This window comes from Phascolarctos cinereus, unplaced genomic scaffold (genome assembly GCF_003287225.1).
Source record: "Phascolarctos cinereus isolate Bilbo 61053 unplaced genomic scaffold, phaCin_HiC Scaffold_3;HRSCAF=262, whole genome shotgun sequence".
In the NCBI taxonomy this organism is placed as follows: Eukaryota; Metazoa; Chordata; class Mammalia; order Diprotodontia; family Phascolarctidae; genus Phascolarctos; species Phascolarctos cinereus.
This window is the reverse complement of record NW_027555736.1, coordinates 240,235,207-240,262,289: the sequence shown is the minus strand read 5'-3', so window position 1 is coordinate 240,262,289 and position 27,083 is coordinate 240,235,207. Positions and strand designations below refer to the sequence as shown.

General features: G+C 37.2%; 2 protein-coding genes across 2 annotated transcripts in view; one reads left to right on the top strand and one right to left on the bottom strand.

Moving 5' to 3' along the window:
• Positions 1-67: 67 nt before the first annotated feature.
• Positions 68-11,543, top strand: TRMT5 (tRNA methyltransferase 5). The gene is made up of 5 exons (XM_020986492.2): positions 68-157; positions 1,856-2,508; positions 6,601-6,725; positions 9,363-10,038; positions 11,257-11,543. Exons 1-5 carry the CDS (start codon positions 153-155, stop codon positions 11,340-11,342), a joined length of 1,545 nt encoding a protein of 514 aa, XP_020842151.1. The 5' UTR covers positions 68-152; the 3' UTR covers positions 11,343-11,543.
• Positions 9,390-27,083, bottom strand: part of MNAT1 (MNAT1 component of CDK activating kinase) — a 248,167-nt gene continuing 230,473 nt past the window's right edge. The window contains 1 exon segment of the mRNA XM_020986494.2: positions 9,390-14,622. Within this exon segment, the coding sequence (XP_020842153.1) occupies positions 14,502-14,622 (121 nt within the window). The 3' untranslated portion in view covers positions 9,390-14,501.

The window sequence follows — 27,083 nt, the reverse complement described above, 5'->3', positions numbered from 1 at the left end:
CAGGGCGGGGGGAGGGGAGAAGCGAGGAGGAGGGAGAAATAAGCGCGATTTGATGACGTTTACTCTGGGCCCGCCCCTCTCCTCCAACAGAATAACGACGCCATCGCGCCCCGGCCTCCCCACGTGCTGGGCTTCTTCCTCTGTTCTGGATTATGAGGTGCGAGTGGTTTGTGTGAGTCGCTGCGGCCTGGAGCTAGAGGCGGGAGCTGACGGGGTTGGAGGTGATGTAAGGGTAAGGGGACAGAATCAGGAGCAGTGGCCACTGGGGTCTGGTTTCCTGGAGGTGGTGAGAGGACCCGAATGGTGGAGCGGAAAGTGGCTACTGACAACTCCCGTGGTCTGTCTTGCCTGACTTAAGGAAAATCTCGCGATGTTACCTGGAGGGTCAGAGGTCACAGTTCTGCGTTTGCGATTCCCGCACCCTCTCCCAAGGGCATCTCCGAGCCGGTGGTTCCGGGTCTTATTTAGGTTTTTGAAAGATGGGAGCTGTCCTTTTGGTTTAAGTACCCAAATCTTTGGGGTCTGAGTGTCATCTGGATTTAGAGCCGGAAGGGAAGTCTAGTCCAGCCGCCTTATTTTTCCGACTGAGGAAACTGAGGCTCAGAGAGGTCACAGCCAGTAAGTGGGAGATCGGGAATTTGAATGAAACCCGGTCCTCAGCCTGCACATGCGTCCCTCTTTGTACTGCAGTGTCAACAGTTTACTTGTCGCAAGACCCATGGGTAGGGTGGCGGTGATGACGGTTTGTACTTTTAAAACGCTATGGAAGCGTGAAAAGCTATGTAAAGACCTTAGTCCTCAAATCCCAATTTTTCAGAATGCTTAGAATTGTGAATGCAAAATGTTCCTTCCAGTAAAGGCTGAGACCATTTTGTCAGGAATAATCAACAGCACAGTTATTTAAACAGGTTAAAAGAATTGTTTAAAATAAATCATTGTTAAAATTGTGTAAATGTTACTTGGGGAGCTAGGTTTTTTATTGTTATTCAAATGATTTTTAAACCTACCCCCTCTTAACAAGTCGTTCAGTTGAATTTTTTTTTTCTTTTCTCTCTGGAGTTTATTGAAGAGATAAATATCAGCACCTGCTTTTTGTACTATTATTTGTGGGAAAGTGCATTTTGCAAATAGAGTTAATTGGTACCATATTTATACAGCATATGCACCTACTTAGTAAACGCCAGTGGCTCCCTATTGCCTCCAGGATAAAATAGAAACTCTTCTTTTTTGGCTTTTAAATCTCTTTATGAACTGGACTGGACTTATTTTTCCAGCTGTATTATACATTGCTCTTTGATCCAATTTCTCCTGTACAAATCTTGTATTTTTTTGCACCTTGCTTCTCCTATCAGACTGTGAGCTCCTTGGGAAGAGGGATTAGTTTTTTGCCTTTGTGTCTCTAGCACTTGGAACAGTGCCTGGAACGTAGTAGGTGCTTATTAAATGCTTATTGACTTTGATCTTGCCAAATTGGCTGCCACTGTTCTTCACAAAAGGCATGCATTTGTACTGACTATACTGCATACCTGAAATGTATGTCCTCCTCACCTCTGCCTCAGAATCTCTTACTTCCTTTAAGATCCAGTTCAAGTTACCATCTTCTACAGGAAGCCTGTGTTGCTCCCCCCAACTATTAGTGCCCTCCCTCTCAAACAATTTTGTATTTATTCAGGCTTCTTGAATAGTTTTTTTCACTTTTTTGCTTGTATTCTTAACTATTTGAGAAGTAGCTCCATGAGCAGCATCTGACCCATTGTGAATTATTTCATGCAGTTCTTGACTTTCACTTTCACAAACCAGTATTACTGAATATTTTGCATTTTAATTTATATTTTTTTAAACTTTTCTTTTTTAGGATTTTGTGGAGATCATTTGGATACTCAGGATTTCTGAAAACATGTCATTATAGAATAATTACATCAAATTCACAGATTCCTTTCACTTGGATATCACTGGCACAGAGTCTTCATAAAACACTGGGTTTTTACTTGTCCAGTCAAAGAAACAGATTCTCTACAGTGCCAGAAATAGACATGAACAAAATTGACCCTGAATTGTATTCCCCACCTTCTCAAGTTCGTGGAATGACAAAACTTGATAGAACTGCATTCAAAAAAATAGTTACTATTCCAGTACTTAAAGTAAGGAAAGAAATGGTAAATAAATTAGTGAGATCCCTAAAAAAGGTACTGTTACAGCGTCCAGGCATAAAACGTGTGATTGATGATCCAAAAGATGGAGGAAATAAACTTGTAATGTTGGACCCTCATAGGATAGTTTCTGATGATTCCTTTGAAGAATCTGAACGTCTTCTTTTAAAAGAGCTTAATGTTAACCCCCAGATCTCTTCACATAGTTTGGAGTTAGCTTATGAAAACTTTAAGACAGAAGAAATCTTGAGAGCTGTGCTTCCGGAAGGTCAAGATGTACCTTCAGGGTTTAGCCGAATTGGACATATAGTCCATCTGAATCTTCGAGATCATCAGCTGCCATTCAAACAGTTAATTGGTAGGTACAACATAGAAAAACTTGGGTTCACTGTGTATGTTCTAATTTTAGTTATGTAAAGTCTAGAGAGGCAATATGACAGTGAATGGAGGACTGTTCTCAGGAAGACATGGGTTCAAGTGCTGCCTAGGACATAGACTAGCTATGTCACAGGCAAGTCATTTAACCTTTAGGTCTCAAGAAGTTTTCTAAGCTTACAACTTACAAATGAATTGAGGATCTGTATCTGTAGAGGGAGTCTGCACAGTGGGAGTCTAGTTCCATTTCTCTCCTTGAACATAGATCCCCTCCTGTTTGTCCAACTAATGAAATCAAAAGTCTGGACCAAAAACAAGAGTTTTATTTTACAACTGCCAGGTTATAGGAGGAGGACGTTTTCCCATTTTAAGTTCAGGCCATGTTCTGAGCTGTAATCCACCCTATTTGAAAAGCCATTTAGAACATCCTCTCTGGAAGATGTATATGTGAATAAACTTAGTTGACTGTCTAGGTTTTTATAGCCATCAGTACATAAAGGTATAGATTTAAAAATTCAGAATTATTTGCTGTGCCAAAATTCACTGGGTTGGCATATTGTAACAAGGGCATTGTTGGTACTTAGTGATTATTGATCTTTAAGTCAAAATTTAGATCACAAGGTTTTGTGAATTTTTGATTTAGGTCTGAATGCAAAATATTGTTTATTTTTCTGGCTACAGATCTAGATTTTTGGCTAGGTTCATTATTCCTTGGCTACTCATCCTGAATAGTCTTATAATTAGTATAACACTAATTTGTTGGAGATGGGGATGAAGAATTAATAGTATAAACCCAGGCAAATTAAGGTTTTTTAGATGTAGAATAATTATTAATAGATGTAGGTATTATGCTCATCTTTAAAATGTAACTCCACCATTTTGTTCAGGTAAGACTTGTGAATTCTCTTTTATGTTTTTCTTTTCCTTTTTTTTTGATTATTTATTTTTAGTTGTGAACATTCACTTCCATAAGATTTTAAGTTTTACATTCCTCCCCCAACCCCTTCCATCCCTGCTCTCCCCCCCCCCACAGTGTGCCATCTGATACAGGCTCTACTTATTAATCAGGATGTAAAGAACAAGTAGAACTAATGGGAGGAACAATGAGAATGAAGCAATAAAACAAAACAACAAAGGGAAAGGCGAGCAAGTAGTCTGCTTCCACCTGCATTCAGACTCCTGTAGTTCTTTCTCTGGAAGTGGATAGCATTTTCCATTGTGAGTCTTTTAGAGTTGTCTTAGATTCTTGCACTGCTGTGAAGAGCCAAGTCTATCTTCAAGTCAGTCATCGCACAATGTGGCTGTTACTGTGTACAGTGTTTACCCTCTTCTGCTCATTTCATTCTGCATCAGTTCATATAAGTCTTTCCAGGTTTTTTTTTGAAGTCTGCCTGCTTATCATTTCTTATAGCACAATAGTATTCTATTACATTCATATACCACAACCATATACACCACTTGTTCAGCCATTCCCCAATTGATGGGCATCCCCTCAATTTGTAATTCTTTGCCACCACAAAAAGAGCTGCTATAAATATTTTTATACATGTGGGTCCTTTTCCAGTTTTTATGATCTTTTTGGGATACAGACCTAAAAGTGGTATTGCTCAGTCAAAGGGTATGCACAATTTTATAGCCCTTTGGGCATAGTTCCAAATTGCTCTTCAAAATGGTTGGATCATTTCACAATTCCACCAATGTTTTCCTTTATTTTTAATGACAAAAAAGTTTGCTATTTGAATGGTGTGACCAGAATATTGAATGCTACAAGCAGATGTTATATAGTTATACATAAATCCCTTCTGGCATTCCTTTTCATGATGTTTCCTTTCCCTCACATAGGAACTATCAAATTCTCAGAAATATTTTTAAGGAGTAAGTATAGTAGATAGAGAAGGCTGGAAGTCAGTTCGAGTTGCAGCTCTGCTACATATTACCTGTTTGTACCTGGTAGAATCACTTAACTTCTCGGTGCCTTGGATTACTCTCTCAAACTAAGTTGTCAGAGTCTCCTTTGTAGGCTCCATTATAAATTCCTTATTAGATATTCTCCAGGTATTCTCCAGGACTCTGTCTTAGGCTCTCTTATTTTACCTGTATACTCTCTCTGTGACCTCATCAGCTCCCACAGGTTTATTATCTATATGCAAATGACTCATAGGTTTATGTCTAGCCCTAATCTCTCTCCCTTGAGTTAACAGACCAGCTTCACCAGTTGTCTGATATTTCAAACTAGATGTTCTAGAGACATCTTTATGCCCAGAACAGTATTCATTTATCTTCCCTCCCTGCCCTCCAACCCAACTCCTCTTCCAAATTTCCCTATTTCTGTTGAGGTCACCTTCTTTCTTCTCGTATCTCAGGTTCATAACCTTGGTGTCATTTTTCATTCATTACTCTTCCTTACCCCACACATTCAGTGAGTTGCCAGATAATACCATTTCTACCTTTACTTCTTAACTTTTCTTCTCTATTAACATAGCTACCACTTTAGTTCAGGTCTCATAATTTCTCATTGAGATTATTGCAATAGCTTTTTAATTAGTCTCCATTCCACAATTCTCTTCCCACTATTCTCCATCTAATTGCCAAAGTAATTTCTTTACATGCAGATCCAATCATGTCATCTGCCTATTCAGTCAACTACAGTAGTTTCCTGTTACCTTTAGGCTAAAATATGAACTCTTCTGTTTAACTTTTGAAGTCCTTCACAACCTGGCCTCAACCTATTTTTCTAGTGCCATTATTGTAACATTCAAATCTTTAACCATTGGTCTTTAGGGTTCCCCCCCTCCCCCTACCATCAATTTCATTCTTCATCTCAAGCTAACTATCTTACCTTGGGAAGATACCTAAGAAGGCAAAATCAGCTTTTGCCCATTTATATTACAGTACACAGACAGGTTATTATAGAGAAAGTATTTGATTTGAATTTCAACTGCTTTATTGTTCATTTGCATTGTTGATTATTTTAGATTTTTAAATCAGATTCTCTTTTACATCTCAGGATAGTCTCTTACAGGTTTCTAAACTAAGGTTGAAAAAGAAACTAATTAAAAGGAAGGAAGGAAAGAAACATGCATATATTAAGTACTATGTGCCAGGCACTGTATTATCTCATTTGATCCTCACAACAACCCTGGGAGGTAGGTGCTATTCTCCATTTTATAGCTGAGGAAACTGAAGCAGACTGGAGGTGAAGTGACCTGTCCTGGTCACACAGCTTAGCAAGTGTCAGAGGTGAGATTTGAACTCACCTTCCTGACTCCAAGCTTCATGCTTTACCAGCTGTACCAGACTTCCTTTTTTATTGACCAAAAAGATTACAATTATCATACTAATTATCATTATAATATGTAATATTTAATTATAATTATTTTTTAAATGGATATGTTTATTGTTTAGTTTTTATAATGGCAAGTAAAGCATAATGGATAGAAAGCAGCCCTTTGAATGAAGAAGACCTGACTCCAAATTCCCAAAGCCAGCATCTAACAAATAATTTTTTTGTGACTCTGAGCAAGTAACTTAACCTATACTGTAAGACTATGATTTGCAGATTTGCATTGCTGGATGGGGCAAGTTCTATATAACAATGGAGTCAAATATCTGGACCCAAAAAAAATGGTAGGTGTGCATAGCCAAAGACCCCAATATTTCTTTTATTTGGAAACATTTGTTTTCTTCAAAACATTTCCAAAATGAACATTTGCCTATCCCCCATGGCTAGAAGCTCAATTGTTTTTGCTGATATTTTCAAAGTCTTCCCTCCTATCCTTTCACCTCATGATTACCTATTAAATAAACACACTCATGGGGCTTCAGCTGTGGGGGAAAAAACTTTTTTTTCAATTATAGAGACCATCAGATAGCCCCAGTGGCATGACATTTTTATAATTACATTCCTTCAATTCATTCTAGATGCAGTTTTAAGGAAAATATATTTACATTTATATGTATACAGACACACACACACACACACACACACACACACACGTGCGCACGCACAATTTCAAGCTTTATTTTGTAAACATTAAAGAAAACTTACAAAAACATTTTCCCCCATTTTTTTCAGGCCAAGTTATAATTGACAAAAACCAAGGCATCACTTCAGTAGTAAATAAGATCAACACTATTGACAATATTTATAGAAATTTTCAAATGGAAGTGCTGTCTGGAGAGGAGAACATGATAACCGAGGTATAGTATGTCTTCTCATCTATTGTGTGGAGTCAAAGTAGCTAATTTAAAGGAATAAAGTAAGTTTTAAAAAATAAGAATACATTTATTCATTCTTTCAACCATTCACTCTACATTTCAGCACCACAGAAATGTTGAGTAAATTTCATCTTGCCTCTTCTAGCATTAAAACAGCTTATCTTCACCAACTCTCATAGCGCCTTTGTTAGTAAATTTTAGTCAGTCAGGTGTTTGTTGTTGCTCAGTCGTCTCACTCTTGATGACCCCATTCAGGGTTTTCTTGGCAAAATATTGGAGTGGTTTGCCATTTCCTTCTCCAGTTCATTTTACAGATGAGGAAACAGGCAAACAGCATTTCAGTCAGCAAGCATTTATTAACTGCTCACTATATGCCAGTACCTGTGCTAAGCCCTCTGAATACACGTACCGACCCAAAGACAAGTTTCTGTCTTCAGTGCACTCATGTTTTAATAGAGGAAGACAACACATAAAAGGAAGCTGAATAGGGTGATAGGGTAAGGTGAGGAAAGGTGAAAGGGGTAAGAAGCAGCCTTGCAGAATAAGCCCTGGGGAATCAGGAGTACAGTCCGTGGTGACGTTCTCAAAATGGTCTGCTTAGGTTAGGAAACAAGTTAAAGCTATTCTCTTAGCAAACAAGTTTTTAAAAGAAGCCCTATACTGTCAAAATGTTAGAAAAGTAGAAGTAGTAAAACAGCCAAAAAAGATGGATGCAAAATACATATTCTTGTTAGCTACTGAAAACTTTAGTTTTGTTGAAAATTTGAGTATAGCAACAACAGTGTCCTCTAAAGCATTAACAGATACTCTTTTAATATTGTTTAGATCAGAATCATTAAGTATTCAAAGGTCTCCCTATACTTCAGGAAACCAGATTGCTCTGTGTTTGGGGACACAGCATTATATAAAGAAAAGTAGTGATGAATTTTATCCTGTACAAGAAAATCTATGCCTGGTTTTAAAAAATAGAATTTTTTTTAAGGCAGTTGGGGTTAAGTGACTTGCCCAGGGTCACACAGCTAGTGTCAAGTGTTCTGTCTGAGGCCAGATTTGAACTCAGGTCCTCCTGACTTCAGGGCTGGTGTTCTATCCACTGCACCATCTAGCTGCCCCCCAAAATAGAATATTTCACAATAACTAATAGTATGATGTTAGTGATAGTTTTTCAGTTGACAGTGTAAAGGTTCTAGGCTGTTAATTACAGATTTACTTGGAATTTTACCACCATTTGGTGATGGCACTGAATAGCAGTTACGGGATATGGGGGATGCTCAGTAATGGCTTCCTATCTGGAAACACATTTTAACCTGCTTAAAGTACTAAGTGTGCATATTCTTTACTTCTTCTCGATTCCTTAAGGTAATAAGCAACTGTAGCTCTGTCTGGGAAAGTCTTTTTGGATTTACAGGTGGCACTTAATGATTTTCTTAGACAGTTAAAGATTACTCTGGTTTTATGTTTTTAAAATCATATTAAGTGGGAAAATGCTTGAGTTTAAATCATATTTATATTCACTTGAAGTATATTTATTTTTCCTTTAAATGCTGAAATCTTTTGATGTTAACCTTTGAATGCCTGATTACAATCATGTCAGTTATTTGCCATAGAATCTTATGCAATAAAATCACACATATTTCCTATTGTCATGTCTTTGTAAGATAATTCCTTAAAATGAGAGATTAAAAGTTAGATTTTATTAAACTTGACTAAAGCAAAATCTATATGGAAACTAACTTAGAAAAGTGAGGCAGTGATACAAGAATACTAAGCATTTAATAAAGAGACTTTTTATAGTTTTGATATTTCACATCTGTCACAATCACAAAGCAGGGTCACAAGCTGTTAATTAACTTTTTCTCAGGTCTTAATATCAGTTGCATTTTAATTTACCCAAGATGAATTAAACTTGGCAAAGGGGAAAAAAGCATGACAAAAATTAGTTCATTTGACCAGTTCATTACATTGATTGGCTCTCATCGTCTTAAATTTCATATATCATTTAAAATATCCAGCTCTGTGTCCCAGCCACACAAATTTCTAGACTTGAAACCAGCAAAGACCCAAAGTAACAAAGTCTGAAAACTGCCGAATGGCTCTGAATTTAGAGTCTTTCCATTTCCATCGCTGTTCCCACTGATACTGAACTCAAGCCTCCTTCTTACAGAAATCCAAATTGTGGAGGTGACTTTATTTTCTGAGGTTGATGAATGCAAAATAACTATCAACCCTGAAAATGTGTGTGGTATGCTGTTTCAAGTTATAGGTTTTCTCCTTCCATCTGGTGGTATATAAGAACATAATTAAGCTAGTCTATTGGCCTGTCTAAAAAATTCCTTATGTGACTGGGTAAGCACTTTATGGTCCTTAAGGATAAGGTGGGAAAACCATTTGGCTTTGAAGACATGGCTTTTCTCAAGAAAGTCTAATGCAAGAAATTAACTAGTCTCAAGGATATTATAAACACTGGTTTCCTAATTAAATTTGTTTTGAATGTATTGCTCTTTGCTCTTAGCTTTAGCATTTAAAAATACTTATAAATGACAAGTCCTATGCAAATATTTACATATTAGTGTCAGGAATTTAGAAATAACCTAATTGACCAAAACATACCTTTTTCAGGTTCGGGAAAACAACTACACATATGAATTTGATTTTTCAAAAGTTTATTGGAATCCTCGTCTCAGCACAGAGCATAACCGTATTACAGAACTTCTCAAGCCTGGAGATGTTTTGTTTGATGTTTTTGCTGGAGTTGGGCCTTTTGCCATCCCAGTAGCAAAGAAAGACTGCATGGTATTTGCCAATGATCTCAATCCCGAATCCCATAAATGGCTATTCCACAATTGTAAACTAAACAAAGTAGACCAAAAAGTAAAAATCTTTAACTTGGATGGTAAAGACTTCCTTCAAGGACCAGTAAGAGAAGAGTTAATGAAGCTGGCGAGACGACCATCAGAGGAGAGAAAACCAGCGGTGCACATAGTTATGAATTTACCAGCAATGGCTATCGAATTGCTCAGTACTTTCCATTGTCTTTTAGAGGGACAATACAAGAGCAGAGAGCTTCTTCCCACAGTGCATTGTTACAGTTTTTCCAAAGCTGATGATCCTGCCAAAGATGTTCAGCAACGAGCTGAAGCTTTGTTAGGTGCTTCTTTAGAAGGATGCAGTTCAGTTCACCTTGTAAGACATGTAGCTCCTAATAAGGAAATGATATGCATCACTTTCCAGGTCCCAGCGTCTGTGCTTTATGAAGACCAGCCGATAAACCCAGAGGAGCATTATCTTAAAGCTGGTATGGCTAAGTTGTACACTTGACTTTTCTAGCAGCCATCCCTTTCATTTGGGAATAGAGAATGAGGTTAAATAAGCTGGTGTGATATTGAAGGTTTTAATCACTTTCTGATTCAGTTGTGTTTTAGCTTTATTGTGATTGAGAGAAGCAACTGTGCCCCTGTTCTGTTGCTAGGTAAATGGCATTTGAACATAGGATCATAGATTTAGAGTTGCACAGCACATCAGAAATCATTTAATTTCTTCATTTTACAGATGAAGAAACAGATTCAGAGAAGTATGTGACTTCCCCAGTGTCACAGAACTAATAAGTAGTGCAGATAGGATTTAGAACCAGATCCTCTCACTCCAGACCCAACGGTCTTTCCATTGCATCATGATCCTCTATTACTTGATTCTGAAGAACAGTATCTAAAGCTCTTAACACATTAGTTTAAGAACCTTAAGGTTCCGTGGTGTTTCTATTAATTTTTGTAAGACAGATTTTAATAGCTTTTGTTTTCACACTGTCTTTGATTTCCCCTTATATTCTTCCTTTCTCCTAAAAGGCCATTATGTATAATGAAGATTTTTTTTTTAAAGAGAGGAAGAGGGGAAAAAATTCTAGCGAAAATGATCAACACATTGAAAAAAATCTGATATTATATGCAGTACTGCACACTCAAGGACCCTGACCTCTGCCAAGGAGCAGGAGAGGCCAAGCTTGTTCTTTATAATCTCACAACATTCAGTTTTGATTATTTTTTGTTGCTGTTCCTTTCACCTGCATTATTTTTCATCATGTTTACTGTTTCTTGAAGCATGGTAATATTACATTATATTATATTCCTGTGCTACAATTTGTTTAGTCATTCCCCAATGCATAGTAATCTATTTTGTTTTCATTTGCTACCACAAAAAATGCTGCTACAAGTATTTTAAAGTATATAGAGCTTTTGTTCTTGTCAGTGACACCCCTCCATCCCCCCTCTGATATATGCTTTTAGCAGTGGAATCTTTGAGTCAAAAGGTGTGGACATTTTAGTCACTTTATGTGCATAATTTAAAATTGCCTTCAAGAATGGATATACCAATTCACAACTCTACCAACAATGCATTAGTGTTTCTGTCTTTCCACAATCCCTCCAACATTGACTATTTCCATTTTTTACCATCTATTAATCTTAAAGTCAGTTATTTGAAATATTATCTAACATAAATCTATTTGATTTTGTTACAGAAATCCTAGAGGGGCCTCCTTTTAAACGCCAAAGAACAGGTAAAGCCTCATTGGAAGAACAGTCACAAAATGGTTCACAAACATGATCAGAAATGTTTTCTACTTCCATATCTATCCTTTGTGGGACTAAAAGCAATTTGTAATTGCCTGAAGCTCATGTATTATATCACTGTGGTATAGAACTAGGTAGTTTTCCCTTGCCTTTTACAGTTGTTTTGTTGAAGATTATCAGAATGAGATCTTACTTGCTGAATTATAAAGGTGATTAAATTTACTTTCACAAGTTATTTTGAAGAAACGTTTTCTTTTTATTTTGGGGAGAGAGACTATGACTACTTTCTTCTCTACCATAAACTCTAGGAGTCATCATTTCCCCCCAATGTTCCATGCATTTCAAGTCACACTTGTGACAATCACATCCAATAATAAGATTTTCCCTGATGATGAAGATCAGAGCAGTATCATCATATGGCACAGAAGGGTTAAAGATTTCTGTAGTTAAATGGTCCCTGGCTTGCTTACTTAAATTAGCTTAATTACTAAATTAGTGAGTCATTAGTGAGCTTGGAAAAAGCTGTTTCAGAGGAATGGTATAGATGGAGGATATCAAGGGAAGGAGGCATGAGTATAGAGAGAAAGCAGGTAAGTATAGAGGACTCTAAAAGTTAATCGATGAAAGGAGGGAGGTGGAGCTTAGGGCTTGAAGAAAGATAAGAATTGGAATAGCTGCTGTGCAAAATATGATAGAAAGGACTAAAAGCACTGATGTTTAGCACTGAGGGTCTAGTTAAAAGTACACTGTATAAGTCGTAGTGGATCCAATATGGTTTCATGATTTCCTCTTTATTGTTCTTTTGGCCGTTTGGGAATATAGGCCAAAGAAGCAAATGGTGCAAATTACCAAGGGATGAAGGTTACCAGCACAGGAATGGTCAAAGGTCAGTGGAATATGAGCTTTGAAGGTGAGGGCATCACTAAAATGGTTGAAAGAAAAGTTAATTCAAGTGAACAGTAAACATTAAATTAAATGTCTCTTACGTGCAAGGTACTGTTGAATGGTTAAAGAAGAAAGTGAGGCCAGAACCAGAGAAAGGAATAAAGGAAAGGTCATCATTAAGTAAGGAACAGATATAGCTCGAGCAGGGGAATTAAAGAGATGGAAGGACGGAAAATTGTAGTGAGGGAAGAGAATTTCAGAATTCAGAATCTTGGAGAAGAAGCAATTTAGTAAGGTCTAAGATTACCCTTATGAATGGCTGAAATAGAATGAAGATACAGGTCACAGCTATCAGAATGGATTAGGAGAGACACTGAAATATAAACTGAAGTTTGAAAGGATAATAGAGCAAGGAGTTGAAAGAGTATGAACTAGATGTCAAAGTTGTGGAAGTGAGCAAGCATCTCATTTGAAAGGATTTATGAAATTATACCCCTGATATTAATGTTCTTAATTAAAAGCTTAGCAGACATGAAAAGTAGCAAGAAGCTTTGTGTATGAACAGAAAACTGGGTTTGGAAAATAGGAATCCAACTCTTACTTTTAATTTGTCATTAAGTTGTGTGATCCTGAGCAAGCTTTGTGGCTCAGTTTCCTCATAGAAAATGACATGAAATTATTCAATGATACATATTAAATGTGTTCTCCCCACTTTAAGGGTTGTGAATGTATGTGAAAGCATAGGAACACTGGCTTTAGAATTAGGATGACCCTTTGAGATAAATTCAGGGGCAGGGAACCTGTGGTCTTGAGGCCCCACCCGAGTCCAACCCTTCATTTTTACAGTGAAGGTCCAGAGAAGTCGTCAAGTGACGTAGGTAAGTAGCAAAGCTGGGACCCAGGTGCTGGGACTCAAAAGTCCAGTACTCTATTCATCATATAGTGTATTCCACAAATATAACATTTTACAAATGTTTCTAAATGCTTCTATGTTTTTAAGTTTATAAATGTTACATTAGAGTTTGACCAGTTATACCTGTGAGTATCTATTTTAATGGCATTTTTACAAGAAATCCTTCAGTTTTCTTAAGAAACTACAGGAAACATTCATTGACATTAAGAAAGGTGGCATCATGCAGTGAAAAAAGAAATAACAATGGATTTTCAATAAGAAAATTTGTCTTAGGTCCACTACTGTAACATGGTCAGTTCAGTTTGCTTTTCTGAGCCTTAGTTTCCTTAATCTAAAATATTATTATTATTATTATTATCATCATCATCATCATAACAACAACACTAATAGGGTGGTTGTGAGGAGTGTGTGTTTATGAACTATAAAATGCTAGAAAAATTCAGCTATTGTTATATGTTCAGATCTTCAAATATTTTTTCCTATCTACGACCAAACTAAATCTATTACCCTTACAAGTAATTTTTTACATGTTACAAAATCTCTTGTTGAATGAAAACTTTTTAAGGTCTATGAGAAAACATGTCATGCTCAGTGCAATGTTCAAAAGATAAAATTTCACATAAAACCAGTCTCCTGGGATTTGTCATGAGATTGTTTTATATGTGAGTTGCATGGTGCTATTTATGTACTAAATGTTACGATATGGGTTTAATCTTATCACTGGTAAAAAGCTGTGTCTGCTCTGGATTATCCTGTTTAAGCCATGGTTCACAGTTGTAATACCTTAATCAAACTCTGCCTCACTTTCTCTAGCAGAATAGGCATTAAGGCTTTAGTTCAAAAAGAATGAGTGACATTGTCACAGCTTAGATTTTACTTGCAACATCCTGCAGATAGAAGGAAAAAAACCCACTTGTCTGGACTAGTACTGAGAAGAAAAAAATTTATAAGGCGAAAGAATAGGTTTGAATATTGACTTAATGTTGTAATCAAAATGGCATTTAAATACTTGTTCAAATAAAACGCTATAATAAGAGTAAAACTATAAAACCTAATATAAAGTCTAGCTTTATTTAAAAAAAATTTACAAGTCTGTCTTTAAACCTTAAGTACACATTGCTGAATTATTCATATCTTCCATTAGATGTGGCTTATTGCTTCAGTTCCTCTCAGGGAAATACAAGTAAAAATGAATTTTTCCCCACAAAAATGCATCTCCCAATTACATGACACTGTGTCCTGACTTTATTTCACATAGCTACCCTGAGTGGCAGTACTCAGATTGAGTTGTGCTGGGTGTGGTGATCATTTGGTCATTTCATGTTTGTTTTACTTGGGCTAGATTCTGGTTCCACCCCAATTTCTAAGCCTCACAAACTGGTAAATAAGTGCAGGTTAACCGTATGGCCAGAAAAGTCCACTGAAAGCATCTTGTAAGGCTCGGTGGCATGCCAGAGAAGAAGTATATCCTCCAGCAAGATCCTGTGGTGAAGCAGCTCGGACATGATTTAGATACCTAAAAGAAAAAATGATTGATTTATGTAAAAAGTATGAAGCAATAGGTGAAGACTTTTTAAAAGCAACCAATTAAAATGAATACCAAGTTACTGAATCTTCAATATGTTATAAGTAATTGTTAAAATTTCTATTCAGAAATACCAAATCCTTTAGTTATGCCATGTCTTTCCCAGGGCTGACACAGGGTAGAAAAAAAAAAGATGTTCCCATTAAAAGGGTTGATCTAGTCATTATTAAGCATCACTCCTGAAAATAATATCAGTTTTCAGCTCCATTGTTATTCCCTTAGTCATTTATTTTATTTTCTTTGGCCACAGCAATTTGCTTTAAAGACTAGGGGTATGACAGATACGGTACCTAGTTTGAGTAATATTTTAACCCAGTCCAAAGAATTTGTATCTTCACTTCTAGTGAATAAGCAACCAGTTAATTCTATGATCACAATGTCCAGTGTCTATTTTTTCACGTGTCAATTAAACTTCTCCAAAATGTTAAACCAAAACAATACAACAAAAAGAAATGGGGAGAATAAGAGACAGTACAGAATCTTGTACCTGTGCCATGTGCTGTTTTAAAAAGAGCAAATGCTTCAATTTCTGTATCTAAAGGAAGACTCATATTCTGAGCTCAAATCTAGCCTCAGACACTTAATAGCTATGTGACCCTGGGCAAGTCACTTCACTCTCTTTGCCTCAGTTTGCTCATTTGTAAAATGAGTTAGAGAAGGAAATGGTAAATCACTCCATGATCTTTGCCAAAAAAGCAATTATAAACCAACAGCAACAAAACACAAATGGAGTCGTGAAGAGTCAGACACAACGCAAGTGACTGAACAACTGGTCCTCTGTCTCTGTTACATCACCAACAGGTTAAATGTGATACGTCTTCTAAAATCCACAAAACCCTAGGTTCTGTGAGGCTGTAGAGGGATTCCCTCCAAGTAAATGTATTCGTGTCAGATATGTGTAAATTGTATCTGCTAAATGCCTCCAAATGCTGCCACAACAACGTTTACTGGGGGTAATGGTATTACTAGGAGTCTGATGCATGAGAAATGACGGAAGTGTTTCCTGTCTCAGAAGGTTTAAAAACTTGCCTATGGAGCAGGATAAACCAGCTGTTTATCTCACACAGGCTACCAAATCCCTAGCAACCAAATACAAGCTTTACCACATCTGAAACAGTACCAGTTTACATTTCTTCATATGTTACTGAATTGTTTGCATCTAGTCATTAGCACGAGCTGTATCACCTTCATTTTCCTTTCGCCGAGTCCTTCAACTAGAAAAGCATTGTTTCAGCTTCAAGCCAACTATCACAAATGAGAACAGATTTCACAGTTACAATGTAAACTACTGAGCTTAAAGTCACTATTTTGATTCACCACATCTTGGTCTAACCTACTCCTGGGAAAGTTGAGTCATTCTACCTCTGGCTTGGCAATTCAAGCATAAACTTGCACTGTGCACACGGCTTTTTATGTTATCCTGAGAAACCTAAAACAGCTGCACTGCTGGCAGCAAAACACAGGATCACCAGTAAAATATCCAAAACAGTTGCATCTTTTAATTTATGGCTGCACACTGTTTCCATAAAGAGTATGTAAAACAGTTTAGCTTTTATAGGTAAAATATAATAAATGGTCATACTCATTTATGCCATCAATGTAAAAAAGTTTATTTTAAAATGATTAATTATAACTTGAAAACAGTATTTCTTGTTTAATAACTGTAGTAGGGAAATGAACAATATTTTGATGTATGAATTAGTCCTGAGATACTTGATTCATACTACCAAATTCAGGTTTTCTTATCGAAGAATATTAACTTCCCCCTTTTTTTCATTTACATTAAACATATCTGAAATGGAATAAAAGAATGACTTTTACAAGAATTAGGATAATTATAGTTAAAGTTCATTATGCTCTTGAACAGCACAGAGTGATTATTTTTGAAGCTTTCAACCTATTTTCACCATAGCAACTTCTGAAAAAACCCAACAGTTCATTGTTGGCATTCAACTGTGGTCTTTTATTTTTAAAGTAGCTAAACCTTTTTTTGTCTGTCTTTTCTTTCACAAAATGACTTACATAGAAATGTGTTTTGCATAACTACACATGTATAACCTATGTCAAATTTCTTCCTTTCTCAATGAGAAGGGGGGGAGGGGAGAGAATTTGGAATTCAAAATTTGAAGAAAAAAAGAATGTTAAAATTGTTTTTACATGTAATTGGGAAAAATAAAATATTAAATAAAATTACAAAAATAAAGTAGCTAACCTTAATGTTCTTAAACCCTTTAATTACTGTGGTATACCAAAACATTTTAAAGGATTGGCCACACTGAAACCACACAATGAGAATTTGGTGTTTTGCCTACTTTTCCACATTAATCCACATCTGTGTTGTTTTAATTCCTTCATGACTGTTAGACAAGTACATCTCTGAACTGAATTCCTGGGGTTTCTGGCAGAGGTAAGCATCATTTAATGTACACCTTTACAAAAGCACCAGGAAGAAGCCTTTTCCAAGTCTATTTCCAAAAGTCAAGCTCAGTTGAGTTTTGGAACCTGTAGATAATTGCTCTGACTGGTTAGCAAATTCTAACATACACTGTTTTTCGTGGCTTTATTTTAGGTACCTGTAAACTTTATAAGCTTATTTTGGTGTATAATTTTTCACATACCTTATTTTGACTAAAAGTAGCCAAAATAAAAGATGATATACTTCATTATTTCTGAACAGGACAAAATGAACCATCTGTTCTAAAAATCTTTACTTCAGACACTTCTGATTTAGAGGGCATTGTTGTCCTTCATTATGCTCTAAGGAGTAATTTTTTTCCCCTTAGTTTCTGCCGCCAGAAGATTACCTTTCAACTAACAGCATTTTTTCCATTGGGGGAATAGAGAGGAGACAGATGATTTTCCTTGAACTGAGATTTCTCACATTGCTATTTCTTGTTAAAATTAACAGTCTTTCCTCCCAGGCAAGGCAGTATAATTTACACTTCAAGACTTAACTCTATTCTGTAACATAAGAGATTTCTCTAATATTTGTTTTACCATTTGCGTTTCTTTAAAGACTTTACTTTTTAGACATAAAGGATGATATAAGAAAATTAGGGAAGCATGAAAAAATTACCTGCTAGATCTGTGGATAGGAGAAGAGTTCACAACCAAACAAGATATAAAGAAGATCGTGGGAAGTAAAATGGATAATTTTAACTATAAAAAATTAAAAAGGTTTTTGTACAAACAAAACCAGTACAGCCAAAATTGGAAAAGCAGAGAAGTGGGAAAAAATTTACAATAAGTTTCTCTGATAAAGGTTTCCTTTCCCAAATATATAGAGAACTGAGCCAAATTTATAAAAATAAGAGCCATTCCCCAGTTGATAAATGGTCAAATGATATGAACAAACAGTTTTTAGAAGAAATCAAAGCTATCAAGTTATGAAAAATGTTTTAATTCACTAATAATTAAAGATGCAAATTACAACAATTCTGAGATACCATCTCACACCCATCAGATTGGCTGATATAACAAAAATGGAAAATGACAAATGCTGGAAGGGATGTAGGAAAACAGGTATACTAATGCGTTGTTGGTGGAGCAGTGAACTAGTCCATTCTGGAGAACAATGTGGAACTATACCTAAAGGTTTATAAAACTGCATATACCTTTGATCCAGCAATACTACTACTAGGTCTGTATGCTAGGAGATCAAACAAAAGGACCTACATCTTTTTGTGGTGACAAAGAATTGGACACTGAGGGGATGCCCATCAGTTTGGGAATGGTTGAACAAGTTGTGGTATATGATTGTGATGGAATACTATTTTGTGCTCTTAGAAATACTAAAGAGAATGATTTCAGAAAAACCTGGGAAGACTTACACGAATTGACACAAAGTGAAGCAAGCAGAAGCAGAAGAACAATCTACACAGTAACAGCAGTATTGTAAAAATAATCAATATCGCTCTTCTAATCAATACAGTGATCCGTGACAATTCCATAGGAGTCATGATAAAAATGCTATGCACCTCCAGATAAAAACTGATGGACTGATGAGTGCAGACTGAAGCATTTTCTGTCTTTAATTTTTCTTCATTATTTTTTTTGATACACGGCTAATGTGGAAATGTTCTGCACGATTTCATATGTATCATGGGCACAGTATTCCTTTCTTAATAGGTAGGGGAGGAGGTAATGGGAGGGAAAGAATTTGGAAATGAAAATAAAAATGAATGCATACGCACACGCACACGCACACCTTACAGTACAATGGGGCTAAAGCTTTGAACTTCAATTAGAAACTAGTGAAGAATGCTCTCTACTGGAAAAGAGCAAGGGTGTTACTCAAGGACAAGACAATACTTTATAATATTCTTCCTCACCCATGACAATGAAGCATTTAAGTTCTACTTAACAAGGAAGTCTTACAATATAACTTACATGCTGGATCCCCTTACTGGCCTAGCTAAAAATTAAATAAACAATATTGAACAAGTTGATTTTAAAGATGAGTTCTACATGCAGACTAACCTTTATTTCATATCAAACTTTATAGTAGCATCTTTTACCAAAAGAAAAGGGTTCCAAAAATGTGGTTCAAGAGATCATGAAAAGTGAACTCTCAAGTCTAGGACTTTCTTTTTATAAGGTGGGCATTTTGAAAAGTCCCTATTTACAACTATGTTTCATTAAAGAGGCTAGTATCTTTTATTTTTTAAAAATATTTGTTTTAATCAGTCAGGATTGGCTTTCTCAGCCTCCCAACACCCCCCCCCCCAAAACTGGGAAGACAAGAATAACAAAACCCATTACAAACATGCATAATCAATCGACAAATTTCCACATTGGATATATCTAAAAAGCTTGGTTTCATTCTGTATTCTTAGACCTTCACCTCCCTATCAGGAAGTGGGTATTGTATTTCGTCATTAGTCTCTAGAATTTTGGTTGGTCATTATGCTGATAAGAATTCAGCACAACTGTATTCCATCCCACTTACCTACCCTAACTTGTTTTATTCCTCAATTTATGGGCACCTCCTTAGATTCTCATTCTTTGCCACCCTCAGACTAAATTTCACTGTTAAATGTATTTCTGTACCCAGCTGTGTGATTGTATTCCTTTTGACCAATGCAGATAAGAGGGAAGTTCAAGTGTTAACCACTTTGCTACACGCCCTCCCTCCTTGTTTGTATAAATGTTCATCTGTGCAACCTGATTATGTGAGTTAATTTTTTTTAGCCTTCTTTTCCTTCCTTAGGGTTTTCTTCTTTTCTTTATTCTTCCTTTACCAAATTGTTGACTCTTTATTCCATGATTTTCTTGCATCACCCATTTTTCTTCCTAATTTTTCCTCTTATTAATTTATTTTTAGTTTTCGACATTTACTTCCACAACATTTTGAGTTCCAAATTTTCTTATCTTGTCCCTCCCCACACCCCAATGGCATGCATTCTGAATACCCCTACCCCTAAGCTGCCCTCCCCCCCCCCTTCTCTTATTCCCTTCAATTTTCCTTCAGGGCAGAATAGATTTCTAATCCCCATTGCCTGTACATCTTATTTCCCAGTTGCATGTGAAAACAATTTTTAACATTTGTTTTTAAAACTTTAGGTTCCAAATTTTCTCCCTTCCTCCCTCCCCACCCTCATTGAGAAGGCAAGCAACTCGATACAGGTTATACATGTGTAGTCATGCAAAACACTTCCATAGCAGTCATGTTGTGAAAAACTATATTTCCCTTCATCCTATCCTACCCCCTCATTTATTCTTTACTCTCTTTTGACTCTGTCCCTCCTTAGTGTTTGCTTCTGATTACTCCCTCCCCTCTATCATTCCCCTGCTCTCTTGTGCCCTTCTCTCCCCCCCCCCATTTTCCTGTAGGGTAAGATAGATTTCCATACCCAATTGAGTATGTATGTTATTCCCTTCTTAAGCCAAATCTGATGAGAATAAGATTCACTCATTTCCTTTCACCTTCCCCCATTTCCCCTCCACTATAAAACCCTTTTCTTGTCTGTTTTATGTGAGATAATTTACCCCATTTTACCTCTCCCTTTTCTCCTCCCAGTATAATCCTCTCTCACCCCTTAATTTTATTCTCCAGATATCACTCTATCTTCAGTTCACCCTGTGCCCTCTATTTATCTATCTATCTATGTATACATACATATAATTTTTTCCCCTCCAACTACCATAATACTGACAAAGGTCTCATGAGTTACAAATATCTTTCCATGCAGGAATGTAAATCATTCAACCTTAATAAGTCCCTTATGATTTCTCTTTCCTCTTTACCTCTTCATGCTTCTCTTGAGTGTTGCATCTGAAAGTCCAATTTTCTATTCAGCTCTGGTCTTTTCATCAAGAATGCTTGAAAGTCCACTATTTCAATGAATGTCCATTTTTCCCCCTGAAGGATTACACTCAGTTTTGCTGGGTAGGTGATTCTTGGTTGTAATCCTATCTCCTTTGACCTCTGGAATATTATATTCCAAGCCCTCTGATTCTTTAATGTAGAAGCTGCTAAATCTTGTGTTATCCTGATTGTGTTTCCATGATACTTGAATTGTTTCTGGCTGCTTGCAGCCTTGACCTGGGAACTCTGGAATTTGGCTACAATATTCCTAGGAGTTTTCCTGTGGGGATCTCTTTCAGTAGGTGATAGATGGATTCTTTCAATTTCTATTTTGCCCTCTGGTTCTAAAATACCAGGGCAGTTTTCCTTGATAATTTCTTGCTGTATCTTTTTTTCCCTTCTTTTTAGGCAATTGGGGTTGACTTGCCCAGGGTCACACAGCTAGTAAGGGTCAAGTGTTTGGTCTGAGGCTGGATTTGAACTCAGGCTCTCCTGATTTCAGGGCCAGTGCTCTGTCCACCGAGCCACCTAGCTGCTGATAATTTCTTGAAAGATGATTTCTACGCTCTTTTTTTGATCATGGCTTTCAAATAGTCCAATAATTTTAAAATTCTCTCTCCTGGATCAATTTTCCAAGTCAGTTGTTTTTCCAGTGAGATATTTCACATTGTTTTCTATTTTTTCATTCTTTTGGTTTTGTTTTACAATGTCTTGATTTCTCATAAAGTCACTAGCTTCCAATTGTTCCATTCAAGCTTTTGGACTTCCTTTTCCATGTGGCCAATTTTGCTTTTTAAGGAGTTCTCCTAATTGGCTTTTTGGACCTCTTTGGTCATTTGTGTTAGGCTTTTTTTTTTTCTGGCTAGGCAATGGGGTTAAATGACTTGCCCAGGGTCACAGTTTAAGTGTCAAGTGTGTGAGGCTGTATTTGAACTCAGGTTCTCTTGACTCCAGGGCTGGTACTCTATCCACTGCGCACCCTAGCTGCCCCTAGGCTATTTTTTAAGGTGTTATTTTCTTCAGTATTTTTTTGGGGTCTCCTTTAGCAAGCTGTTGACTTGTTTTTCATGATTCTCTTGCATCACTCTCATTTGTCTTCCTAATTTTTCCTCTACTTCTCTTATTTGCTTCTCAGAATCCCTTTTGAGCTCTTTGATGGCCTGGGACCAATTCATATTTTTCTTGGAGGCTTTGGATGTTGGAGCTTTGACTTTATTGTCTTCTTCTGGTTGTGTGTTTTGACCTTCTTTGTCACCAAAGAAAGATTCTATGGCCTGACTTTTTTTTTTGCGCAGTTTGCTCATGATCCCAGCCCATTACCTGAGTTATAAACTCTTTGTTAGGGTTGGGGGTCTGCTTCCAATGTGTTAATGTACTGTCCCAATATTTGGGGGTTTTCTGCAGCTGTTTTCAGAGATACTTCTAGGGATCTGTAAATTTTCAGTTGTTCCAAGGTGGTATGATCAACGGTGAGGTGTTTACTCCTTTCCTGGCCTGTGCTCTGGTCTATGAGTGACCACAAGCATTCTTTTCTGCCTTGGAACTGTGAGGAGGATTCTCTCTTCACAGCCACCACAAGCTCTACCATGACAGTGGCTCCTCCTCACCCCAGAACTGTGACTCAGATCCAAGCACAGGCAAAGCAAGAGAATGCTGCCTTAGCACTGGCAAAGAGATCCCTGCAATCCCCCTCTGATCAGCCACTCGATTCTCCCTCAGTCTGTGGGCTGAGCTCAGGAAGCAGCCATTGCACTGAGACTGGGGCTGGGACCAAGATTCTCTCTCACAGACTTTTCCTACTGACCTTCTAAGTTCTTTTTGGCGTTTGTGCATTAAGAAGTCTGGAAACTGCCACCGCTGCCCATTATTCAGTCCTCTGAGGCCTGCTCCACGTTTGCAGAGGCCTGTTTTGCCTGCTCACCCACGCTGAACTGAATTCCTCTCCCAGCCTGGCACTATAAACCTTTCCAATCGACCATCCTGATTGTCTTGGGCTGGAAATTTGTTTCACTCTGTCTTTTTGTGGGTTCTGCTGCTTTAGAATTTGTTTAGAGCCATTTTTTATGGGTATTTGGAGGCATTTGGGGGACAGCTCAAACAAGTCATTGCTTTTACTCGGCCATCTTGGCTCCGCCCACATCTTACTTGATTTTAAAAATATTTTCAGCTATTCCATGGCCTGAGACCAATTCCTATTCTTTGAGGCTTTGGATGTAGCAGTTTTCACTTTGTTGTCTTCTGTTTTAGTATTTTGATCTTCCTGGCCACCACAGTAACTTTCTAGTCAGAATTTTTTTCTGTTGTAAAGTGGGGCTCTGCTTCTGGGGTGGAGGGCACACTGTCCGACACTTTAGGGTTTTTGTGTAGCTATTTTCAGTGATAACTTGCAGTTCTCACTACGTGGTATGATCTAAGCAGAGGTATATTTACTATTCTCCTGGCCTATGCTCTGGTCTTTGAGTGACCACAAGCACTCTTTTCTGCCTTGGAACTGTGACCAAGGTTCCAGCTCCCCTGTGGCTGCCAGCTCTGGCATGCTAGTACTCCTCCTTGCCCTGGGACTAAGGTCCAGGGCTGTGACCCAGATCTGAATATGGGCAATGCAACAAGGTCCTGCCCCAGTGCCAGCAAAGGGACTCCTGTAATCTTCTGACCAGTTGTCTGACCTCATTACCCGCTGTGGATTGAGAGCTTCTCCCCCTAACCCTCCCCCCCCATATCCCCAAGGCTTTCTTCCCTTTTTCCATTTTTTCCCCTTTAAGATCAACAGGACATAACAGAATCTCTTTCAGGCATGAGCTAATCAGACTCCCTCTACAGACCCTGTTGATGGGACTTATGTATCATCGCTCCATATCTGAATGTAAGAAATTTATCCTCATTTAGTCCTTTATCATTGTTTATTCATGTTTACCTTTTCCTGTTGCTCTTTTACTCCTGGGGCAAGGTTCTGTATGTCTTGTGCAAATCTGTCAATTCCCTTTCTAATTATTTCTTACAGAGCTCTCATTTCTTTTCCAGTCTTTTCCTTAAGCACCCTCATTCTATTTATAAAACATTTTTAAAAAAATTAAGCTCATCTCTTCCAGGAATTCTAGTTCAGTTTGTTCCCAAGCTGTTTTGGTTTTTTTTTTTTTTTCTGAGGCATTCCTTGTAGATGTTTTAAAGTAATTGTCATCCTTGTCACCATTCATTATGGTAGGATTCTTTTTTTGGTTTACCCATTCTTCCAGACTACTTCTTGACTTTGAACTTGATGTTAGAGCTGGGACTACCATGCTTATGGAGAGAAGATCTGGGCTGGTCCTACTGCTGCTTTCTTGGAGGTACTGAGTATTGTGTTATTCCAGGATCTTAGGCACAGGCTGGGAAACTGTAAGCTTTAAGCACTCCCAAAGTGGGTGGATCCATAACAACTCTGATTTCTGCTCCCCTGTTCTGGGCTCTGCAAGCTTCTGACCTGGGTTTGGGTCTTTACAAGCACAGATTGCTGCTGGATTTCACCTCTATATAAGCCACCTAGAAAGCTCTGTTCATTCAGAGTGAAGGAATTGTAGGCTCCTTTTTGGTCAAGCTGGGTTACATGCTGGAAGTGAGGCCCTCCTCTGAGTCTGAGATCTAAGCCAAAACACTGCAGCTGTTAGCTTCTGAACTTTCTCCTTTCTTGTCCTCCCTTCACAGGAATACCACCACCTTAAGCACATCCCTTCTCATGTTACCCTGGATCTGTGAACCAGAAATGAGTAGTGGGCTACACAACTGCCAATGTGCACCTGTTCCTGTTGCAGTATCCTGGTATGAGTGTGGAGTTGACCCATGGGTTTAGGAACTGCTATTGTCTTGGTACCTGGCCCCACCAGATTCCCCGGGGTCTAGATACCTTCCTATCTTTCTCCCTATGGCAAGCTGGGCTGGGTAAATCAAGATATACTCTGGTGAATTTTCTAGATCTATTTGGAGGAGTTAGTGGACAGGAGCTTTACCACACTGCTTCCTAAAACTCTGCTATCTTGGCTTTATCTAAACAAGCCAATTGCAAACAGCCCTATCAACTAGTCCACAAATGTAAAATTTATGTGCTCTTGGGAGAGGGATGAAAGTTGAACTCAACTAATTAAGGAAAAGGTTAAAAGGGTCACAATTTAGAGTTGGAAGGCTCTTTTAGCTATCTAGTTAAACTCAATACAAAAAGGAATTTGCACCAATTGTTGAAGTGGTATACCAGCCTATATTTGAATACCATCAATGCGAGGGAAACCACTACTTCCAGAGGCTGTCTAATCTAATTTTGGACAGCTCTATTTAATATGAAATTTCTCCTGACATCAAGGAGTCCTTTAACTTTTTGTAACTTCTACCTTTCAAAAGCTTGCTCTGAGGCCAAACAAAATGAATTCTATAGGAAAGCCAAGCCAAAACTGATAGCAGTGTGATCTAAAATGACACATGGGCATTTCTGAACTCTAGTTTGGAATTACAAAAAAGAGTTCCTAAACAATGAATGAATTAAACTTTACATTGTCCTTTAACCAAAAACCTAAATAAACTCGGCATTAAAGCTGAACACGCAACAGATAGTTGGGTAAAAAAAATTGTCACGAAGAAAATTTGAAGATAGTCAAAAAGTGAAGCTAAATCAGAAAATAAACTACATAATATCCACAGTTATCATAACAGTACAAGTTATATAGTCAAAATCTTTTAAATTGTGGAAAAAGTAATCTTGACATTTTGTAATACTGAAGGGTTGTTTTGAAGATTTAAGATGAGGTGATTGGCATTAAAAAGAAATTATAAATGGCTTTAGCATCACGTGAACAACAAGATGGAGAACTAGACATTCCCTTTGATCCCCATGATCTTACAAACTTTTTTAAAACAAATTATGTGGCAAAGATAATGCAGCTTCAACTGTTTCCTTGGTTTAAGACACCTACAAAAGCATGTTAAACACAAAAATCCATAGTCTACTTTTCAAGACAAACCCAGGTACTATATGAACACAATTACAAAACACTTTTCACACAAATAAAACAGAATTAAACAACTGGAGAAACGTTCAATGTTCATGGGTAAGCAGAGCCAATAGAATACAAACGACAATTCTACTTAAGTTAACTGACTTATTCCGTGCCATACCAATCAAAATACCAAAGAATTATTTTATAGAGCTAGAAAAAATAGTAACAATTCACGTGAAGAACAAAAGATCAGGAATCAATGGGGGGGGAGGGGGGCGGGAGACAACGACATGATGGAAGACAGCCTAGCCATACCAGATTTCAAACCATATTATGAAGCAGCAGTCAAAACAGTTTGATACTAGTTAAGAAATAAAGTGATAGATCATTGGAATAGGTGTACAATACACAATGACCATGTTAATCTAGTATTTGATAAACCCAAAGATCCAATTTTTAGGGATACGAACACACCATCTGACAAAAATTGCTGAGAAAACTGGAAAGCAGTTTGGCAGAAACTAGGCATAGACTAATATATCATACTGTATGCCAAGATGAGGTCAAAATGGATAGATGATAGAGATATAAAGAGTATAAGTAAATTAGGGAGCAATGGAAAACTGTAATTGTCATATCTATAGATAAGGGAAGAGTTTATGCCCAAACAAGAGATAGAAAAGATCACAGGCAGTAAAAGGGATAATTTTGATCACATGAAATTAAAAAACTTTTGCATCAACAAAACTAATGCATCCAAAATTAGAAGGAAAACAGAAAATTGGAGGGGGGGGTAAATTTACACCAAGTTTTTCTGATAAAGGCATCATTTCTGAAATATATATATGGAACTGAGCCACATTTATTACAAAAAAAAAGCCATTCCCTAGTTGATAAATAGTCAAAGGACAGGAACAGGTGGTTTTCAAAAGAAGCTATGAAAGCTATCTATAGTCATATGAAAAATGCTCTAAGTCACTATTGATTAAAGAAATGTAAATTAAAACAACTTTAAGATACTACCTCACATCTATCAGATTTGATAACATGACAGAAAAGGAAAAAGACAAATGCTAGAGAAACTGTAGAATAATTGGGACACTAATGCACTACTGGTGGAGTTG